Source organism: Equus przewalskii, chromosome 5 (genome assembly GCF_037783145.1).
Source record: "Equus przewalskii isolate Varuska chromosome 5, EquPr2, whole genome shotgun sequence".
In the NCBI taxonomy this organism is placed as follows: Eukaryota; Metazoa; Chordata; class Mammalia; order Perissodactyla; family Equidae; genus Equus; species Equus przewalskii.
This window is the reverse complement of record NC_091835.1, coordinates 52326843-52346323: the sequence shown is the minus strand read 5'-3', so window position 1 is coordinate 52346323 and position 19481 is coordinate 52326843. Positions and strand designations below refer to the sequence as shown.

General features: G+C 40.1%; 1 protein-coding gene across 21 annotated transcripts in view; it reads left to right on the top strand.

Annotated features, from left to right (window-relative positions):
- The window catches only part of LMNTD1 (lamin tail domain containing 1), a 369630-nt gene that overhangs the window by 241619 nt on the left and 108530 nt on the right, over positions 1-19481 (top strand). For 20 of the 21 annotated variants that reach the window (XR_011540022.1, XM_070619358.1, XM_070619342.1 and 17 more), the window contains one exon: positions 5528-5629. Coding sequence is in view for 17 of the 21 variants with exons in the window: in XM_070619358.1 (XP_070475459.1) it covers positions 5528-5629 (102 nt within the window). In the remaining 4 variants the exon portion in view is untranslated. Of the gene's footprint in view, positions 1-5372; positions 5431-5527; positions 5630-19481 lie in introns of those variants that run through there. The other variant, XM_070619355.1, reaches the window with a different exon arrangement.

The window sequence follows — 19481 nt, the reverse complement described above, 5'->3', positions numbered from 1 at the left end:
AGTTGTATGCTTTTCGCTCTTCTCAATGGGAAAAGTGTCCCTGTTCCCTTCCCCAGCTCTCTTCTCCACCTGTGTTCTTGATACCACTCCATTCCACTTTTTCTGGAATGACATTGTTTCATAGACTATCCCCAATCTCATATTTAGTATTGAAAAAAAGAAGGTTTTTTTGAGTTCGGTATTTATACACTCAATTTAGAAAATTTGCAAGATACAGAAAGGAACAAACTTGAAAACAAAAATCACCTATAATCTCATGTTAGAGAAAACCACTTCTATTTCTAATTTTTAAAAATTTCTCTATCCACTGGTTCCCTTCCCTCAGCCTAAAAACGTGTTTAAGTCTTCTCTATTCTAAAGAAGATTCCCCTCAGTCTGGCTTCCTTTTCTAAGTACTATGAGGTCTCTTTCATGGCCACCTACTCTTCCAGCACTATCTGCAGAGCATTAAGATGCCTCTGAAGTGGAAAAAAAAAATACCCCAGGCTTGGCAAAACATTGCCCAAGACAATGAGCAAGACATAGGTAGAATTCCTCTAATCATCTAACCCCATGCCTCTGTCTCTTGGATGTGCCTCTATCTCCTGGGTGTGCTTCTATCTCCTGGGTGTGCCACTATTGCCTCACTGCCCCAGCTCGTTCCACTTGGATCTTAGATTTGCCTCATATCTGATTGTGTATTACCCTGACCAACCTGCCATGTCCTCACTCCTTTTCTGCCTGAGCCCATCCATTCTCATGGCTTCAGTTATCGTTTCTACATGGATGACTACAGGTTGATATCACTAACCAAGACCTCTCACTGAAAGCCAGAATAACATTTCTAGCTGCCATCTGGCCACCTCAACATGGATGCCACACCAAGAAACTCAACACATCCAAAACTAACTTTATTATATTTTCTGCCAAACCTATTTCTCCTCTTGTATTTCCCATTTCACTTTGTTGCCCCAGATCAGATCGTTACAGTAGAAGCTCTGTTAGTCAACCCCCAGTTTGTCAAAGCACCTCATTAACAACCCTCTCCAGTCGTCTTTCACACTCATCACTGGAGCCTAGTAGACTGTTGGTACAGTGAACTTTCCTGGTCCCACCAGTTTAGTTGAATGCCTGCCAACAAACAGTTGTATTTTGTTTGCAAGCCAGTCAATGCAGTTGTACTTTTTATTATGTTACAAAATTTAATTAAATACTATACACAATAATGAAATACAAGTATGAAAGAGAGCTGGCTGTTCCTATGAAAACTAAGTTGAATACTTTGGAAAGAGTTGATGAGAGTGAGTGACTGAAAATGTTATAATCCAAATAAGTATGAGAAAGGTGAACTAAAAATGATTGGGAAAAACTTGTAAAAATTTCTTTAATATTCTGCACTCTGATTGCCTTTTGCTGCAATTTAAAGAAACAGAAACAGAAACACGGTGTGGCTCATGCAAGAAAAATGATACAAAACTCCAATTAGTAGACCTATATACAAAGGAAGGGCCTTGGCGCTCTGTTATACAATTGCTGGATGAATGTACCCATACATGTCTTAAGTTAAAATATAATATCTAAGGTAACTGTATCTGCCTTTTTTATTCTCTGCTTTAATAACTTACACAAATGACTGACAAAATTCAGTGCCTGACATTGAATGAGAGACCTTCTAACTCATCTCCCATTATCTTCCAAACAATAACAGTACCTTTTCTCTCACCTCCTAGTCTTCAGGCGTCATTTCTCCATTCAGTTAACAAATACTTTTTAGGAGCTTACTAATTACCAGATTTACCTTCTTAAAACTCAGATCTAAGCCTCTGCCTCCTCTGCTCACAATAACTCAACGGCTTTCCATTATCTACAGAATGAAGCCAAAAGTGCTTAGCAGAATGTTAAAGGCCTGCCATGCTCTGACTCCCAGCCACCTTTTCAGCTTCAGCTTCCTAACACAGCTCTCCATATCCTCGAAAGATCAGTCACCCACACCCTGGTTGTTGCCCAAACATAGGACACTTTTCAGCATTCATTCAGAGAGGGCCTGAGGCGAACTCTAAATTCATCTCTCTCATAATTTTACTCATTATTGAAAATAGTAGTTTATGGTGGGAAGTGTGTTGTTCACAGAAATTATATACTACAGAAAACGCTAAAAGCATCTGAATAAGTTTTACTGAATAAATTTCAAGTTGTAAAGTCAAGAGTATTGCATAACACATAGTCTGAGGGTGGAGGTGGGGAGTGTTAACTTGTCTTTAATGATCGGAAGTTTAGATTTCTCGACACTCAAGACAATTTAGTAAAGGTTTAAAAGTCTGCATAGACATGATAACTTGATGGCCCTTATCCAGTTGTCCGACCAGGAAAAGTACCTAGTTCCTGGGTGACAAATGTCAGTGGACTGTTGTATCATTACTATTCTCAGTTGTCTCTGCCTCTCATTCACTTTCTTTCCCTGGGAGGTCTTACTCCTGTGGACTGTCTTAGCCGCCACTACTGCAGAGAAATCTCAATGTCCATCTCAGCCAGAGCACCTCCGTCAGTTCCACTCTTCTCTGTTCAATTGCTTTTGCGTATTTTCGCTTGGCAAAGAACCATCCAACATACCAGAGTTTAAAATGGAACTTCTCCAGCAAACACCTTCCTCTGCTTTCCGTCTGTGCCACCACTATCTCCAAGGTTTTGGAGTTATCCGCAGCTCTCGGGGGTCTGCTTTGCTCTTTGTTCTCCCCAGGCTACAACTAGTTGCCAATTATTTCCTCCTATAAAGACTGATGGTCTAACAGCTTTGGAAACTATAAGAGTACTTGCCCTTCACCATCAAACCTCTTGCAATATTTGTCTACATTCACTGTATTCACATTATTGCCTCCTGTTCGCTTCTCAACCCAGTGTAATATGGCTTCTGTCCCTAAACTGTTACTGAAGCTGTTCTCATCAAGGTCATGAATTACTGCCTTGGTGCTAAATTTAATAGACATGTCTCAGTTATCAACCTAACTTCTTATAGACTTTGATATCTAGACAACTCCTACTTGAAATGAATTCTTCCCTCAGCCGCTGTCACAGCTTTCTGTCTCTCAGGCTGCTTTATTATAATATTCTTTTTTTTTTTTTCTGCTTTATCTCCCCAAACTCCCCTGTACATAGTTGTATATCTTAGTTGTGGGTCCTTCTAGTTGTGTTATGTGGGACTCCACCTCAACGTGACCTGACGAGCAGTGCTATGTCCGCGCCCAGGATTCGAACCCTGGGCCGCTGCAGCGGAGCACGCGAACTTAACCACTCGGCCACAGGGCCGGCCCCTATACTATTCTTTTTAAGCTCCTTTCTTCTGCCCTTTTAAAAACTGTGTCTGTTCGTCAGAGTCCCGAGTCTTCCAGTCTCCTCCCTCTACACATTCCTCTAAGCAATCTCATCAATTTCCACGGCTTTAATTACCACCTCTGCCCATGATCACTAGCTCTGTGTCTCCAGCCCAGTTATTCACCTGAGCTCTGAAGATGCGCATATGTAACTACCTCTGGACGTGTCCTCTTGGATATTGCACAGACGCATCGACTTCAATCTGCCTGAAACTGATTTTACAAAAATGCGAAAATACTCCTCCTACTTGCTTAGCGAATGGTACCATTGACTATCCATTTGCTCACGGCTAAAATTACAGCTATCAGTCTCGACTTCTCCTTTTTCATCCTTATTCTCCAATCAATATCAAAGCTCTGTCAGCTCTACTTTTGAAATTTTTCTAAAATCCATGCACTTTCTCCATCCCTTCTGCACTATATGGTTCAACTCACGATAATATCTCCTATCGATTTCTGCAACAGTCTTCTAAGTGGGCCTCCTGCCTCCATGCCATCCCTTCTCTGATCAGTTTTTCAGGCTACAGCAAAATTCCTTTTTCTAAACATACGGATTTAATCACATCACCTCCCAACGTTCCTGCCAATGTCTCTACACTGCCCTCAGCATTAATTCTAATCTCCTTCACACGGTTTAAGGGCCCTTTGTGATCAACCCCACTTGCCCCTGAGCCCCGTCTTTGCCACCCTCTCACATTCTCTGGTGCTTCTTTAAGTTCCCAGACTGCACCAATTCTCTGCCTGTGGACTCTGGCCATCCTTGGAAATCTTCTCCCCTCTAATCAGGCTCTCCTCTCCGCTTATGACCTCTGCACACCCTTCCCCCTTGCAATGTATTCATCCAGCATACTTTTTGAACACTTACCATGCACCAGGCATTATTCCAGGTGCTAAGATCACAGTAGGGAGCAAAGTGGGCATGTTGTCCTGAACCCATGAGGCTCAGAGTCTACTGGACAGACAGACAAGCAAACTTAGGCCATTGAAGACCTTTGCGATGAAAGGGGACACTGGGAGCTCCAAGATCCCAGAGGAGGGCATCACTCAGGCTGGGAGCAGGAGGCTCCCTAAGGGCCATGTTATTTAGAGTGTTAGAACTGAGACGAAGCAGTAGAAAGGTAAGAAGCCAGGCAGTTTAAGAAAGACCTCAGAATCTTATCTTCTCTCTTTCTTATCTCTTCTGCTTTTTCTTTTACCTTCTCATTCTTCTTAATTCTTGTCCTTCTCTTTATCTCACTACCTCTGTTCTTTAAATAAGCCCTTTGATTGGTTCTTACTGTACCCCTACAAGTTAACTATTCTCTTCCTTCACTGTGGCATCCATTTTCATACAGGCCCTCTCAGCTCTTCAGCAAACCCGCCAGCTCCCTTTCCTCAAGTCTCTCCTCAAGGTGAAAATGAAGAAATCTCATCGTCCATCTCTTGGACAAAGCTATCAACTAACTCGTAGCTGACTAAGGTCGTGCCCAAATGTTCCTTTTTTATCCTTCTCCTGTACACATTTCCGATTGTCCATTTTTCTGTTCTTATTTTCCAATGGCCCATAATGGCAAATTGTCTATGAGAAACAGACAACCTGTGATCTCCCCTCATTGTCCAAAATAGTACTTCACCGATCAGCTTTAAGAAGTCTTTCCTCATAGCTTTGAGATTCCTGTCAGACCGCAGGCTTTCCAGAAGAGTATGGTGGTAAGATTTCTAGACTTTCTGCAGCTTTATTCTAGGCCATGGCAATGCCTCTTACATACAGTAAAAATTAATAATCCGCTAACCCTACTCCGCAAATCTCTCAACTTTCTACTTTCAGAGGGCCACAACATGTTAAAAAAATTTAGCTCACTTGGGGCTTGGTATTTTACATAGACCTCCCATTCAAGAAGTTGTCGCAATGTTACAAGGTTTCTACCAGATGAGAAATCTCCTAGGATAAATTTGCAATCACCCCCCATCTCCTATCTTCCCCGGGGTAAAAGAGAGGGTGGCCTTACCCATGATTGGTCAGTGGCTGCAGGTGACTGCCTTGCATCAGGAAGGTCCTTCTTTTCCTCACTCACTACAGCCTGAAGATTTGGCAGCAGCGCTGGTGCTTACACATAAAAGGAAGCTAATTTCTTCATTTCATTCTTTTGTTGGAACATTTTCCTACCTACTTACAAATAATCTTCCCTTTCCTTTAACAGCTCCTCTCTGAAGAGACCAACAATAGCACATTCATCAGAAGAGCTGAGGTGGAGCCGCGGAGGAGACAACGGAAGGCTGGGCCCCGGGGGGCCAGGCTAGAGGTCAGTGTCCAGGCTCTGGGTGATTGGCTTCCTAGTATTTCGAAAGGGAGCTCTTAACAGAGGCAGATGGAGACTTTCATTTAATTCCTTGTATGTGAAAAATATATATTTATATATACATATGTAATTGGTTTCCCCATAAAGGCAGTCATGTTTCTAGAACAATGGCTTCATTCAGGGCTTCCGAGAGTCATTAATGCCAGTTCTTTGGGGGACTTTATGAGCAATCATTTTCTTGCTCTGAAGCAAAAGAATAATCAGAACACAAGGCTGACTTTTTCAATTTTGTTTTGGGGAAGAAAAAAAAAAGATGGCACCTGAGTGCTTTAATCCTGGGCACCTTTGTGATGACACTGGACACGGGCACTGTGTTTTCACAGAGAACTTAACTGGTGGATAAAGACAATCATAGAAAGGGCAGTTAAACCAGGAGGTAGATGCTTGTACATACCATCTGGCAACTCTTGATAATAATACAAAATAGCTGGAAATGTTTTAAAAGGCTCACTCATCCTCAAAAAGATTCTATGCTTATTGTTCTTTAACATTCCCAGGATACATTTGGAAATTTAAGAGCGGAGCTGCCATATATGGGATCTGATCAGAGGGTGAGTGGGAGTGAGTAAGGCCAAAATCAGGCTGGTGCTCTGACCACAAAGCCGTATACCCTGGCTCCCTCTAATTCTCTGTTTAAGAGATTGAATACTAGAAAATTTACAAATAATCTAAGTATTCAATAATAAGGCACTGGTTAAGTAATACACATAGAATCATTGAGTGAAACCATTAAAATGGCAGTATATATGTATATAACTAAAGGAAAACAAAGGTTACAAAAATAGAATATAATACATAACATCATTTTTGTGAAAGAAATATATGTAAATACACAAAAATACAAATATATACCATATATGTATATGTATATACACACACATTCTATCTGTCTGTCTATCTATCTATTCAGGGAAAAAAATTGGAAGAATAAACACCAAAATGCTGACTTCGGTTATCTCTGCCTGATTAAGTTTTGGAGTGACTTGACTCTTCTTTTCCTCCTCACAAAAGTGTACTGACTTCATTGTGTGTGTAATGGTTATTTTTTTGTATAATAACAAAATGTTAAAACCCTAAATAGTGGATTGAGGCTTAAAAAATAACAACTAATAATAGTTATTTAAAAATATCTGTGAACTAGAAAGTTGAAATAGCATTTAAAACCATCTGGGCAGGTTAAAAAGAAAGCCTAAACAGTCTGAGGACAAAACATTATTCACTGTTTGGTTTGGCCAGTTTTCCAACTGTATTAACTATGACTTTATGACAACATCTTCACGAGCCAAAAATAGGTGTTAAAGTGAATCATCAATTTAGTAAGTAATTATAAAGTAATCCCACCTCTGATATTGATTGCGTTTAACAATCTCATTCGGAAGAGTAATACTATATTCCCTTTACTCTTTGTGATTTGTTACTGCAATGCTCAAAGAGATACTGTATGTAAAGGAATTATGCCTTTGGGACTCTGCATTAGTTTTATTAGGGAAAGGTGTGTTTAGATACGGCTTTCATTCCCTGACTTCTCCCTTTGGAAGAATTACATTCTGGTTAATCCTTGAGACAAGAGGTTGAGGCTAATATTTATCAACACTTATTAGCGTATCTATCAGGCGTTGTACTGGTACGTTTAACATTCACACCAATCCTGTAAGACAGGTATTTACCATTGAAGAGACTGAGGCTCAGAGAAATTTCCTAACTTCTCTGTGGTCACATAGCCAGTAAAGTGGTGGTACCAAGCTTCATACGCAAGTCTTTCTGACCCCAAAGACTCTACTCTCTCCAATGAAGCCACAGTTGTAACATTCTATGGTGGTAGACTGTATTGTGTTTTGAAATTATTCAATCTCCCCTTTTCTATAAGAAGATTATACATCCTGTCCCATTGCCTTTGGGTGTAGCCATGTGACCTGCTTTGGACATTGCAGTGTAAGCAGATGTGATGAACACTACATCCTTTAGGAGGCATTATGGGTTTTTGTCAGTTGACTTACTCTTTCCGCTCTGCCATATGAATGTCTCAAATAGGGAAGCTCCTTCAACATGGGTCCCAGAATGTGAAGACATGTGGAGCAGAGTGGAGTAGAGTCTCACCAGCTGCCACCCCAAAGCTGCCAACATGTGAACAAGTGTGCATTCATTTTCTATTGCTGCATAACAAATTAACACAGATTTAGCAGTTTAAAACCACAAATTTATTATCTCACAGTTTCTGTAGGTCAGATGTCTGGGCATGGCACTATGAGATACCTGCTTAGGGTCTCACTGGGCTGAAACCAAGGTGCCAGCTGCTTTTCTCATTTGAGCTTAAGGGTTCTCTTCTGAGCTCACTGGTCATTGGCAGAATTTATTTCCTTGTGGTTGTAGGACTGAGCTCCTTTTTCTTGCTGGCTGTGGGCCAGGGGTTGCTCTTAGTTGCTAGAGGCTGTTTCAGGTCTTTTCAGTGTGGCCCCTTCCATCTTCAAGCCAGCAATGGCACATTGAATCTCCCCAGCAAATCTCTGATCACCAGCTGGAGAAAATTCTGCTTTTAAAGGGTTTATGTGATTTGGTTAGGTCTACCCAGATAATCTCCTTACCTTAAAGTCAACTGATTAATAAACTTAATTACATCTGCCAAATGCCTTTGCCATGTGATGTAACATAATCAGGGGAGTAACACCAAGGGATAGAGACCATGGGGGCCATTCATAGAATTCTACTACCATAAAGAGATAATTGTTTGTGGTGTAAGCTAGAAGAGATTTTGGAAGACTAGATTTTTTCTGAAGCAAAACTGACTAGTGCAACTGGTTACTTGAAATTTTGTTTGTGCACATGTGTTAATGTGCTATGGAAAAAGATACAAATCATAAAGGGCAGCTCAAAGAATTTTCACAAAATGAACACACCTGTATAATCACCCCCCAGATTAAACAAATAAGCAGAAACAAACAAATAAACAAAACCCAGAACATTATTAACACCACAGAAACCACTTTCCAGTCATTTCCCTTCCCCTAAAACAACCACCATCATATCTTCTAACAACATAGATTACTTTTGCCTCCTTTTGAAATCTTATAAACGGAAACTGGCTTCCTTCTCTTAATACCATATCTATGAGTTTCATTCTTTTTGTTGCTTGCAGTTTTAGTTCCCTTGTTGTATAATATTCTACTATATGGATATGTCACAATTTGTTTCGTCACTCTACCTTTACTGATAGGCATTTACTTAGTCTCCAGTTTTTGGTTATTACAAATAATGCTGCCCAAACTGTTTTTGTAAAGCATCTCTCCCTCTCTCCTCTCTCTCTTTTTCTCTTCCCTCCCTACCTCTCTCCCTCCCTTTTCCTTCTTTCTTTCTTCCTTCCCTTCTTTCCTTCTTTCTGCCTTCCTTCCTTCCTTCTCTCTTCTCTTCCTTCCTTCCTTTCTCTCTTTCTCTCTTTCAGATGCCTTCATATCCTAGATTTAACCTTCCTTTTTCTAAAAAAAAGGAGGGAACCCAATTTGGTTGTCAGTAACTTTCAAAATTAATCTTTAAGAAACCCTCTCTGAAAGATAATTTGGAAAATCACAATGAATAGATTCAGACCAACTAAGTAGGGAACTGAAGGAAGGCCAAAATCAAGATAGGATTTCACACCCTTGGTTTATCTCAGGGCAGAAACCGCTTAGGTAAGACCAAGGTCATTTCAACCATCACTCTGAGGAGCCATGCAGTGTTGTGGGAAACATCATAGGCCTCAGACACCGTTTAGGGCTCTGAATCTGGTTCCTTTTTCTAGCTGGAAATCTTGGCAAGCTGCTACTTCTCTGAACTTCATTTCCCTCACCTGTCATGGGGACAATGATCCGTTGAAATGTTTAGATCTCTTCCCATACTTCTACCGCTTATGCAAAAAACAACTGCACATTTGGCCCCAACCTCCCTCCACCATCAGTTCTCTGGCCTTCTCAGCCCTTCTGGTGCCCCAGAAAACTGACCCCTACAGACTGTACCACCTGGCTCCAGTATTATTTTGCTTCCAGTTGAGTTCAGCCAACAGGAGGCACTGGCAGGAGGTTGGAAAGAAGGAGGGGAGAGAGGTTGGGTAATTACCCTGCACACACACTGCTCCCTCCCTGCCTCACTGCTGTTCTGGGATGGCTGCATTCTAATAAGGCCACAGCTTTTCTATAGCTCTAGCTACTATCTGGCTCCAGCGACACCTTTGTCCCTCTTGCACTTTAAACCTAAAGGTGATCATGAGCTCACATTCATTGGTGCTCCACCATCCCTTGGTTTCTTAACCCAGTCCATCCTTCTGTAAATAGTCCCTTTATTATACTCTCCTCAGGCTTAAGCCCTTTCAGTGGATCTGCCTTTCCTGAGATGTCCCTGATAAGAGAGAAGGGAGCCCAATCAGATTTTCAAACACAATGGAGAATAGGAAACAAGATGAAGGTCAAAGAAAACCAGAGATTTACAGAATCAGGGAGATGAGATGGAGGAATGATGAGAAGGAAGAGTCATATGTGCAATTTCTGTGGTCTCTGCTAAGAACTTCACATGCATGGCATTTCAACTTCATAATATCTCTATGAGTCAGCATGATAACTACCTAATTTTAGAGGTGAGTAAACCATGAACTAGAGTGGTTAAGCAATTTCTTGAGGTCACTCTTTAGTGAGTGGCAGAGCTAAGATTTCAATCCAGGACCTTGTCTCCTAGCCCATGCTCTTAACCATATACTGAACTTACTCTCTTTGGCAGAAACATGAGCTGAAGTTTACTGCTGGCTTTACATACTTTCAAGACTCAGTGTGTGGCATGATTGGCTATCTTGAAGGGGCAGATATTTTGGAGATATTAAGCAAATTTATTTGAGTGTTGATGAGTGCAGAGTTGGAAGGCTGCACTGAGAGTAGTTGGCCTCTCTTCTCTGTGCCACTTCCTGCTCTCAAAGCTCTGACAACTTCCATTGATCCCAAAATAAAATCCAGCCTCCTTTGCCAGTCCTTTAGAGTTCTCTGCAATCATACTGCATCTCCCTTTCTAGAGTTATCTGCCACCAGTCACACACTCAACTTGCTCCAGTGAAATTGACTTATTCTTTGTGGTTCAATTGTTTGTTCAGAAAGTTGCCTTCACTCCATTTTCCTCCTTTGAAATCCGCTTGAGCCTTTCTGGCCCACTTAAAAGCTACTTCTTCCAGACAAATCTTTTCTTATCACCCCAACCACAAGTCACCATCTCTCGCTCCTCTGAACATTGGCAGTTTTGTTTACACTACTTTCTCTTCATGTATCATAAGCTACTTGGAATTTTAGTTGTCTGTGCTCATCTCTTTTTCTCTCCTATTAGACATTAGGAGCTTAGAGGACGGGGAATAAATATTAAGATGAATAAAATAAGACCCTTGCTCCCAAGAAAGTAAGAACACAAAGAACTCAAATACCAGTGCCTCTGTGTAATTTGGCATTTTACTTCAGGCAAATGATAAGTTCTTTGGGCATGTAAAAAAGTGAATGCTCACATTCAGTGGAGGGAATCAGGGAAGCTTTCTTGGATAAAATGACATTTGGTATTTACCTGGCAGTCTGGTTGGGCTGTCAGTTGGCATAAGTTGGGGAGGGCATTCTATGAAGAGAAAGCAATGTGAGATAGCTTTAAGAATATTGTTTCCATTGTGCACCCCAGGATCTCTGGTGATTAATGAAACTGATAATAGTGTCCATTATTTATTGAGTGCTAAACACATGCCAGGCATTGTGTTAAATACTGTTTATACATTATCTCATTTCATTCTCATAAGAGCTTCCCCATTTTACAGATGAGAAAACCGGAGCTTAAAGAGGTTTGGTAACTCATCCAAAATGGCCCAGTTAGTCAGTGGCAGAGCTGAATCTTGTACTCAGATCGAGTTGATTAGAAAGTCCAGATGGTGAAATATGAGGCCACATTTCCTTTCTTGTTACAACTTGATATATTGCATAATTCTTCTTTATATAACTACAAATACCATTCCAGGGAAAATTCAAACCCTCAAAGAGCCATATGGAGCCAATTTAATCCACAAATAATATTTATAAACTGACATGTTTTAAGGAAACTAGTTATTTACAATACATCTCTAAGAGTTCTTTTAAAAAACACTTTTAAAAAATATTTCAAATCAATGTTCCATTTATTTTCTTTTATATTGGGGTGTTAAAATTGTGGATCTTTAATCTGAGGTACAAAACAAATTCCAAAATCTCTTTGAGTGATGATACAGTTTTTCTCTTGCAATGTTTTCTAAAAATAAAATATGGTGGCATAGTAATGATGTTAGACACCATTCAAGCTAAGGTCTTTATTTAAATTCAAAACTGTGCCTAGTGAGTTAAAAAAAATTGGCCTTTGATATTTTTATCAGGATAAAAATGTGACAGTGCCTCCCAATTCTACAATGAAATTAAATTCAGAGATATGAAACTGCCATACATTATAAGATATGAGTGAAATTTGCCAAAAACAATGAGCTTCCGTTTTCCAGATGCTCAGATGCTCAAGTAATGAGCATCAACAATGGAGTTTCCTAGGTGCGAGTTACAAACTAGTATGAGCGGAGAAGGAAATGTCAGTATATTTTTTTTCTTAAATCATAAAACCTTTTTCTCTCCAGTTGTTATGAAATGTTATGCCCTGTATAGGAACAGTAATGAATTTTCATATTAACAACATATGATTTGTGCATAAGATGTTGACAATTATATGATTTATAAAGTCTTCAACCCCAGGATGAATGGAAGAGGCAGTCACCATATTGCATTGCATCAGCATATGCAAAAGAGCACCGAGGTAATGTCAGCTTGAGGACAGATGGCTAGCAAAGTTTGTTAAAAAAAGTGAGAGAGAGAGAGAGCCTTCTAGAGGTAGGTTATTATCTGCTGATAGGCAAAAGGATGGCAGACGTTCTTCAGGTACAGTACTACCAAACAGAGCACTCTTTCTCAGGCCTCTCAGTGGATGCTTTGCATTGTTACAGAGAAGCTTCAGTGAGAAAATGTCAGCGTCAGTGGCAATCATAGTGCTGAAGATTTTGGAAAAAAAAATTACATCTTAAAGACACAAAGTTTGGAATTGTCCAGGCATTGGCTCAGTTGGGAAGTAACAGTGGTCAGAAACAAAAGGGCAGCACAAAATGAAATCTTTGCAATTTTATCAAATTGCTGTTTTATGCATGCGTCAACATAGGGACTTTGGGGTCATTAACAAACATTTTTCAGGTCACATGTTCTTGTAAGAAATGTAGAGGGGCTGGCCTGGTGGCATAGTGGTTAAGTTCACCTGCTCTGCTTTGGTGGCCCAGGGTTTGCAGGTTAGGATCCCAGGCGTGGACCTAGCACTGCTCGTCAAGCCATGCTGTGGCGGCATCCCACATGAAATAGAGGAAGACTGACACAGGTGTTAGCTCAGCTCACAAAAAAAAAGAAATGTAAAGAGGGACAAAAACATCTCCCAGAATGACCACAAGAGCCTATTGTTACACTTGACAGAAATTAGACCATAAAGTGGGTAAAAGTTTGATTTATTTAAACTATTATTCACTCCATAGAAAATAACACCAACATTATGAATATTAGTGGCCTGGCAAATATAGCTTATCTGACTGAATGATATATAGGGTGACTAACCATCCTGGTCTGTCTGGGACGGAGGGGTTTCCCCAGGATGTGGGACGTTCAGTGCCACTGCAACTGCCATCACCTAGGATAGTCCCAGGCAAACCTGGATGACTGGCCACCCTACAGTAAGATCAGATGTTTCAGTTTCTATTTCATATGCTACATTCATATGAAATTTTAAAGTGCTAAGAAAAAAAACCCTGGTTTTTTGTTTCTAAGCCACAAACTTCTATTCAACTTTTTAAATTACAGATTTATCGGAAAACTTTAAATGATTGCTTTTTTAGAAATAAAATAATGCAATAAAGTATTACTGCCTTTAATAAACTGAAGATTTTTTTATAAGGAATGATTCAATCATTTCATTACTTTAAAGGGTGTCAAAGCTTATGCTTTAAAATTAAAACAAATAAATAAGCCAACAAAAAAAGCGTGAAATGAAATGACTCCTGGACAGTGAAGGAGAAGCTGTAGTGATGAAGCCAGAGCCATTGCATTGGTGATGCTCGTGGTGATTCTGATTGGGCCTCTGACCTGGGAGATGTTGAAAAGGGCTCAGAGAAGCTGTGATGTATCTTTGTATTTGATGATACAGCAGATAGCTGCATATGTGGATTGCTGAAAGGAAATGATGGGATGGGCTGAGCCTGTGCCTGGAGCCTCCTCGACAGAGGGACAAGCTGCAACTGAAATGGGGAGAACAGGGAGACAGAGCCCTAGAAATGCGCCAAGACCTGAAGATCATCCTCTTTTGTCCTTAAGAGCAGGGTTCAGGCAATTCTGTTTATTGCATTAGGATTTAATAATAGCTGAGTGGTTTTTAAAATACATTTTAGAAGGAACGTTGCACATGTTTGTGATTCATTCTAATTTAAAATATTAGGTGTTTTATTTTCATTCATTGCTTTTATTTTGTGCTTGCTGTACATAAATGGGAAATGATTAACTTTCATCAAATGAAAAAAGCTGGATACAAAGCAAGATGCCAATGGTGATTTTGATTTTTTTTTTAAAAGAGCATATTTTGTATACATCAAGAAAAAAGAAGTAAGTTAAATTTACTAAATGTTATTAGCGTAAGTTATTTCTTGGTTGGAAAATAATAAATTTTTATTTTTCATTATTTCCTATTTCTCTAAAATAAATGTGTCTTATTTTTAGAGTAGAAATAATTCTTTATCAATAAACATTCTCTTTCAAGGAAAATAAAACACTCTGATTACTTTCATATCTACTAGAGAAAATAAACTATTAATCAGCATTTCTTGACTATTGGGTACAAATCAAGAAGAAGGCATGAGCCATACCCTCAAAAAGTGTAGAATATATCAGGAAAGACAGATTGAACCTGAAAAATAGAAAATTTTAAGTATTAGATTGTGATTGTAAAAGCCAATGTTATTCATTTTGTGATTATAAAGGCCATTTTTATTCATTTATTCATTACAACAGTAAGTTTAATATTATTTTGTACCATATTCTACTTTACAACATATTGAAAAAAATCACTGATTGCTAGAACCTGCCTGCATCTTAGAGAATAAAATGTGTCCCAGAAAATCCCCCTAAAAGCTTTATGCATAGGTTCCCAAAACAGCATTTAGTCTACAATAATCCAATCTGCCCCGTTTATGAATGCTCACCCTACTGAATCACTTCCATCCTCTCCATTTGTTACTCATCTCACATCTCACTAATAGGTGTCTGTGTTGAATCTCCCAATTTTATGGAGTCAATGGAAATCGAAACCAAATGGAAAAAGAGAAAACGACCACACTTGCAGAGCTTTAAAAATAATTTTTTGATTCTAATTGGATCCGCTTTGATTACAACTCTGATCACTATGAGTCAGTCATTTTCATTTTGGGCTGAGATAGATTACCGCTAACGTGATACTTCTCTATACTCATCTGTAAAATGGAAATAAAGCTGATTACCTCTCTTTTCTTAGGAGCTTTGGAATGGGGGTGATGCTATCTTCCACTTGCTGATGAAAAGTACCTTCTCTAAAGCAAGTCTTTGTGGGAAAATTTAATATCAAGGCAATCATTATGATTGGCCACGAAATTTGTTAAATATGAGATAGTCTCTTTTTTTCAACACAAGTAAATACAAAATAAAAAACAAGAGACCATTCCCTCAGTATACTAACTGAAAAAACTGGTTTCTCACCCTCCCTAAGAAATTAAGCTTGTTATTGTTACTACAGCAACAGATTGTCAGTGTGAAGACTGCAGTCTCTCTGGCCTTCTTGATTACTGAACGGAAGGAAATAGAAGAACACTTTATTATTATTTTTATTATAAAATTAAGAAAATCATTCATTATGCTCGCAAATGGTTGGGGATACTGGTGCAATAATAAGAACCACACAGCAAAAGGAAGTTGGGCAGGGGGATACTAAGGAAGTGAGCTAGACCTCTGGGCACAGAGGGTGCCATCTGTGACCTGCTGGCTGGGCAGTGACCTCTTGGTTGGCCTGGCTGGATTCTAAGTCCCTTCACTTGGTCTTGTTGCCCTCTCTCTGGTGGGAAATTATGGGTTGGTGATAATGTGGGGATAAAAATTCATTCCCTCACCAATCAGCAGGTGTTTCTTGAGCTCCTGCTACATACCAGGTACCATTCCAGCCCCTGAAACGGTGTTTGAACAAATGGACAAAATTACTGCCATCAGGGACTCACATTCCTGTGGAGGAGTCAGGCCAAAATCAAACAGGTAAACCCACACAGAATATCAGTAGTAACAACTGCTGTGAAGAGATACAAAGTAGATCAAGATAGTAATAGGAACATTTTTGAAACAAGAGAGAAATACTGGAAAACTAAAATCTTCAAGAAAACCATAACATTTTAACTTGCCTATAACTAGGCCTGATAAACATAAATTACACATGAATGTACTACATCAGTCACTTTTGAAACAAATATAGACTAAAAAGGAGCCTCTGTTTGCCAGGTACTGCAATCATTGCTGGGAAAACTGAGACATTGACTCAGTTCTGGAGCTTAAAATATGGGAGCCCTTAATACTGCTAATGGAGGCCCCAAATTTGAGACCTGCAATTATTTCAGGACTCTATATTTTGTACCTCTCTTGAGTAAATTCTCTAAAGTTATCCAAATATGCTTTATTTCTCGAAAAAAATGTCTTTGGGATATTTGAATGTAGTTTCCTACAGAGAAAAGAAGCCTTAAAATTTTCACTCTCTGGCTTACAATTTCAAACAGCAAGTTCTTCTACAGAACTCATGACTTTGGGAGGTAGAAATGGAAGAAAATTTAAATGGGGTTGGAAAGAATTTGAACAGATTTGTGAAGGGCAGAGCCATTCCTAGCAACTAAGAGAAGCTTAAAGGTTTGGAGTGTGCGTTCTGCTAAGGAGCCTGCAAAATGGAGGACCCGCTATGGGATGAAAAGAATTAGGAAAAGCCCTGACAGTTAGGAAGGACGAGCAAGCCCTTCCTTGCCAGCCGAGGTTGTGCTGGCCACGGACGACTGACCAAGCTGCAGGAACACCAGACCACCCAGCGTGTTCTTATCAGACTGCATTTATCTTTATTGTCTCGTAAGGAGACTGGCACTGGTTTGGCAACTTTGCTGGACAGTATGCAGGCATTATATTTTCACATTGCCATGAAACAACAGTAGTGATTGCAGTAAGCACCCTTGCTGCTTTTTTGATTATCAACATTCAGCTCGGATTGTAATTGAAACGTTTGCTTTCTTTACTTGGATTGAAGATCATATTCTGCAAATGATTCTAAGGTGCTTTATAAATACTGTATGTAGCAACATAGAAATGTTTGTTTTTACAAGAACAGCCAGGGTTGAGCAAAACAGGGCGTTCACACGGAAGTCTTGGGAAATCCTGATTCTAGAACCTTGTGAGGATAAATTCCAGAGAGTTACAAGCTGCTGTTTCCCTCCTCTAAAGGTTTTTCATGTTTTTTTGTTTTGTTCTGTTGCTTTTTGTTTTGTTTTGTTTTGTTACTTGTTAACCTTCAGACTATCAGGGTCATGTGCTATTGTGCTTGGGTTAATCTTGCTATCCCGGATTGGAACACGACTCTATTGTGTCAAGTGCCCTTGAGAATCGCATCAAGCTGAACGGTTGACAAAGTGAGACCTACAGCAGTTCTGATGAAACCTTAGAAAAGAAACGATTCCTCTATGAACTTGTCCAGCACTGGCCCTGTGCTCGGATCTCTCTTTTCCACTCCCAGTCTTCCACATAACCCCATTAATTCTCTTCACACTGGGGCATTTTTGGTCCTTTCCCTTTCAGAGAGTATTGGCAATGGAAGCGCCATTAGCACGGGTTCCGGCTGGTGGAACACCCTGTTTCAGCCCATTTCTTCTGACGGGACGGCCTGTACCGAGGCAGACAGCAGCAGCTCTTTGGAAGATCCCATCAGTCAGTTAATTAGTGGCAGAGCTCACATGTGCACAAGCTATATTATGATACATCCTCTCTGAAGGGTCATTTCTAGTCACAGTCCAAATCCCGAAAAATCAAAATCAAAATGTTAATAAGCTAATAAGGCTGGCTGTAAATTTTTTTCAGATTTGGAAACTGATTTTATTAAATTGTAGAATTAACACTTTCTCCTTTTCCTTTCTGCGTTCGTTAATTTGTTTTGAAATGTGTAGACGATGGAGATTGTGTAAACTATAACCTACACCATCTCAGCATTGCCACGTGCTTGCTACAGGTTTACCGCATTGCCTCTTTCAAGTTCTCTTTGTTTTCCTTAGTTTCCAGCCTAGCCTAGATATAGGCTCGTTTGCCCTTCTTTTTTATTTATTAGCCTTTTACAACCCAGACCAAGGGTCAGCTATTTCCTTTAGCTGCCATTTAGTCTTCAGAAGAGCAAAGTTCTACTTTGACTTTTGAAATACTTGTCTACCTTCAATACTTGACCAGTTTATATTATTTTGGTTGGGTCATCTTGACATACTGCATCATAAGTTGTTTTCTTACATCCTTGCCTGGGATTCTGTTTGATGAGATATAAGTGGTAGAATCATTTTGGCCTCATATTTGAAGAAAGAACTGCTCTAGCACACGCTCTGTATAGGGTGTGTGTATGTATGTGTGTGTGTGGCGGTGTGAGTTTGTGGTGAACGGCTGAAGAAGAGAGCAGTTGGAGAGAAAACCTTTTTATGCCTGTGGTATCAGCAGCTTCTCCCAATTCAAGGAAGGATTTGAAGTACACCCTCAACACCCTTGGGCTACCACCCTTGAGGGACTCTGGAATCCAACTGGGCAATCTCCCATTGAGATTTCCCAGAAAACTGGGAGGTTCTCCAGAAATTGCCATACAGACCAGCCTGGGTTTCTCTCTAAATCTAGGTGGTTTTGGGGCTGCATGGCAAATAAAAGCAAAGAGGTCTGGAAATAGAAATCTGCTTTGGTAAAACCCCAAACCTGTCAGGGCTGATTTTTAAAGTTGTCAGGCTAGTTAATTTTTCAGATCTCCCCAGGAGATTGTTCCATGTGGGGAAGAGGGATGTAATGGGCAGAGAGAAGGATTATATAGACGTTCAAAGGTCATTGATTGAAATGTACGGGAGTGAGAAGGTCAAGATCTTCCTTTGCATTGAGAGCACACTGAGGGTGAAGGATCTGTACACAACAGGCACTCAGAAAATACTTAATTTTAAAATTTTTAATATTTAATTTTATTTCTTACCAAAAAGGCTTTCGGTGGGGATAAAAAATATATGTTAAAACATTTTGAAGTAGCTTCCAGAGCTTTGTAAGCGATAATCAGGCAGAGAGATGGACTAACCAGTGCTCAGCAAGCCCCAAGAAAGGGCTGGAATGAGGAACACAGGATGATCCTGCTTAGCGTGTTCTTCAGGGGCCACTGCATGGCTGGTGACCTGGCATCTCCCATGTTCCACTCTAATTTGGTTCCATGACCCCAGGCTTTGAAGGGTCACCATGAAAGGTGATCTCAGCCCCAGGTGCCATGGCCACTGACCTGGCATGACCTCTCCCACATCTGCCTAGGCCCCTGAGCTAAAGAATCTTTTACATTCCCAGCTCCCAGTAACTCTGTGGGTGTCCCTGGCCTGGTCAGGATCTGCCTGCCGGCTGTTGTCCTTGCTGACCCACACCTAACAGGAAGCACGAAATTGGGCAGAAGCTAT